Below are 3590 nucleotides of genomic sequence, written 5' to 3'. Positions count from 1 at the left end.
GAGAGAGAGAGAGAGAGAGAGAGAGAGAGAGAAAGCAAGAGAGAGAAATTCTTTAATTTCTAATTTTTATTTACAGAGTTTTTCCATTTAGTATTTATATTTTATTTTATTTCAATTAACAAAACTGTTTTAAACAGCTTTAGTTAACGGAAACAACACTATGCTAAACATATTTTGTGGATCACAGAAAGAAGTAAGTCATATTGATTTGGTACAACATGAATGATGAATAAATAATGACAGAATTTTCATTTAAGAACTATACTCTTTCTGTTTGCTTGATTCTTCCTTTTTAGAGCTGTTATTCAAATGCCATTATATTTTTTTGGCAAGAAACAATGTTTTCCAAGTATTCCGAGAACATTTTAATGATGCTGTCATCTCATCAACTGGAGGGCATCTGAGAGTGTCAGGCCATTTGAACATCTCCTGTCTCTCTTCCTAACGAGCTCCTCACTTTAATCTGACCCCACAGAGCACTCAAAAACACCAGAACATGCACTGAGAGCCGCGCTTTCCAGCCAGTCTCTATGGTTACCACAGATCAGGTTCTAGAACATCTTAAATCTCCATTAAAAGCAGCCGAGATGGATTGTTTCAATAAAATACAAATGTCCTACCCTTTGTCCATTCTCACCCGGCTCACCGGCCAAACCTGGAGGTCCAGGTGGGCCCTGAGGAAAAACAGCATAAGCAATAGGCTCATTAAAAACAATGAAGTCCACAACAGTAGCAGACACAGAAAATATGATGCTTCTTATTTTCATAAACAGACCGTGAATGTGATATTTTATGATGTACAGTGACCCCAAAAAGTATCTGGAGTTTGAGTTTAACTTTATTGTCCATTCTGTTCTAAATGTGTCGTGTAAATCTATAAATACATCCACATAAGTGCTTACACATTGCCACAAACACAGAATTGAACAGAATTACACTAACTACATCATTTTCAACCTATTAAAATAGCGCAATAATGCCAACCATTTTCTTAAATTGATTTACTTTAAAATGTGATGGGAGGAATGGATCAGGCAACCAGCTTTTTTCAAAACTAACTTCACTTTTCTTCTTCAATGTGCATTTTTAAAACAAGCGTTACATGACAAAATATGTCTTACAGGAGGTCCAGGTGGGCCGTCCGTTCCCGAGGGCCCTCGTTCACCAGGGACGCCCTGAAAACACAAACACAGAGAATGCTCAACAAAAGCGAAGTTTAAGACTCATCTTCTCAACAGATTGCACACTTACAGTCTCCCCCTTGAGTCCTGCCAGCTGAACCTGAGGAAAAACACAGATGAAGCCGTGAGCAACTCAATGCTGCTATTTTACAACACGATTTATTCAATTAATAAATCAAACGTCTTACCGCATCGCCAGGTAATCCACCAGGACCTCTTTCACCCTATCAGCAAACACAGTGTTTATTAAAGGGGTCATATGATGCGATTTCAAGTTTTCCTTTCTCTTTGGAGTGTTACAAGCTGTTCGTGCCTAGATGAGATTCCTAAAGTTGCAAAGACTAAAGTCTCAAACCCAAAGAGATATTCTTTATAAAAGTTAAGAGTCAGCCACGCCCTCCTAAAATGCCTCGTTTAAACACGCCCCCACATGTCTACGTCACTGTGTAGGAAGATTTGCATAACACCGCCCAAATGTATACGCAGAACGATGAGCTTTGAAAAAATCGACGCGTTTCAGAAAGGCATAGAGGAGCAACAATAATGTACAGTATGTGGAAAATAATGTGTTTTTTGAACCTTAAACTGCATAAACACATTGCATTACACCAAATACACAAAATAATGTTCTTTTTAGCAATGTCATATGACCCCTTTTATTAAACAGCGGCTGACAAGATTTACTGAGTAGTTAAAATCCCACAGTGATTTGATATTCTGGGTGGAGTTGAACCAGAGTGGAATTGTCTGTGCTGTGAGTTACAACATCTGATAGAGTACTATTTGTCATTTCCTTTGGGAATGAGTTTCTGAAAGTGTGCGGGACAGAGAGCGAGAGATAAAATACAGACACAGACTGGCTGAATTTTTGAATGGGCGTCTTTGTGGATGAGCCTGAGAAATACAAATATGTGATACAAAACTATAATTTTCCAAGAAAGATATATGTGTTTTGAGGGTTTTGTGGGAAATATATCTGGGTGAACTATGAAGATATACAAAAGGACTATGGGTTTGGAACAAAGTGAGGGTGAATAAAAGACTTGCCCAGATCTTTCAAAGCCAAGCAACATGCGTCTCCAAAAAAGTGTCCCTATACCTTTTCTCCTTGTCCTCCATTTGGACCAGGAGCACCAATCAGCCCCCTATGACCCTGGATTCAGAGAAAATGAAAGAGAGAGAAGTCATTTAGGTAAAATGTATACTTACTTGACCTAAGCAAAACATGACATAAGCTCACATTAATATCTTCTACATCCAGTGTACATACATGCTGCGCAAAACGATACGTGACAAATTATATACATTATAAAATGCTCTGAATACATACGTCTTTTCCTGGAAGACCTGGTTTCCCTGGAAACCCATCTAAACCTGGTTCACCCTATACAACATTTGAAAATTGAGACGTCATCAAATGGAAGATTTGCATAATCAAAAGTGACAGTAGAGACATTTATAATATTGCAAAAGATTTCCATCTTGAACTTTCTATTAATCAACAAATCCTGAAAAAGTATCACAGTTTCCCCAGAAATATTAAGAATATTAATAACAAGAAATGTTTCTTATGCAGCAATCAGCATATTAGAAGGATTTCTGAACGATCATGCGACATGTAATGATGACATGTAATGATGCTGAAAATGCAGCTTTGCATCACAGGAATAAATTATATTAAATACTTTGTAATATTAATATATTTTTTATCAACTAACTACAGCCTTTCTTTAAAAACATTAAACAAATCTTATTGAGACCAAACTTATAAAAAGTACTAAATATGCAGTATTTAATTATGTGCTGTATTCTGCTTCCAATTTTGCAATGATTTCATGAAATAAATGACTATTAGTTCAACACATATGCCTTTATGAGCACAATTAATTATTTTCATTGCAACAGTATGTCTCAATCTCCATTTCTATTCCATAATTTCTAATTTTATGTCCCATAAACAGCATACAGCATTCAAAAGTAATGCATCTTTGCCTAAACTAATCTTATTTTCCATGTTAAAATATTTAACATAATAAAACAGCTGTAAATAGTTCTGAAATATTGTTTGTTTGAGCATCCCAACCAGCCAAATACAGCGATATCAACACAACCAATGGCATGAGTTGGGGGCAAGACTATGTGTTTGCCAGCCAATGACAGATGGGGAGTGATGTATGAAAACCTGTACCAAAACAATATTTTTGTTTTTTTTTCAGTTCCATTTTTTTGACACTCGTGGCACAAATTTGCTCCATCTTTAACTTCTAAGTTAGTTTCAGGAAAGCCAAATTTGGCTTAAAAGCTCTCAGTGTGCGTGCGGGGGCGGACCGTCAGACAGACTGAAGAATGACGGCAACGCTCTAACGTGTGAAACTGTTCTTAGACCTGTCTGACTGCACAACGCCCCCA

At 36.9% G+C, this 3590-nt stretch overlaps 1 protein-coding gene across 1 annotated transcript in view; it reads right to left on the bottom strand.

The window, feature by feature from the left end:
• Positions 1 to 609: 609 nt before the first annotated feature.
• LOC107579383 (collagen alpha-1(IX) chain-like) overlaps positions 610 to 3590 on the bottom strand; it is a gene marked incomplete at both ends in the record, with an annotated part of 3844 nt that continues 863 nt past the window's right edge. Inside the window, 6 exons of the mRNA XM_016265218.1 lie at positions 610 to 674; positions 1122 to 1175; positions 1252 to 1281; positions 1370 to 1405; positions 2281 to 2334; positions 2512 to 2565. Coding sequence (XP_016120704.1) covers positions 610 to 674; positions 1122 to 1175; positions 1252 to 1281; positions 1370 to 1405; positions 2281 to 2334; positions 2512 to 2565 — 293 coding nt within the window. The remainder of the gene's footprint in view (positions 675 to 1121; positions 1176 to 1251; positions 1282 to 1369; positions 1406 to 2280; positions 2335 to 2511; positions 2566 to 3590) is intronic.

Source organism: Sinocyclocheilus grahami, unplaced genomic scaffold (assembly GCF_001515645.1).
Source record: "Sinocyclocheilus grahami isolate Dianchi unplaced genomic scaffold, SAMN03320097.WGS_v1.1 scaffold16957.1, whole genome shotgun sequence".
Classification (NCBI taxonomy): Eukaryota; Metazoa; Chordata; class Actinopteri; order Cypriniformes; family Cyprinidae; genus Sinocyclocheilus; species Sinocyclocheilus grahami.
Note: the sequence above shows the minus strand (reverse complement) of the source record. Positions and strands in the feature narration are given on the sequence as shown.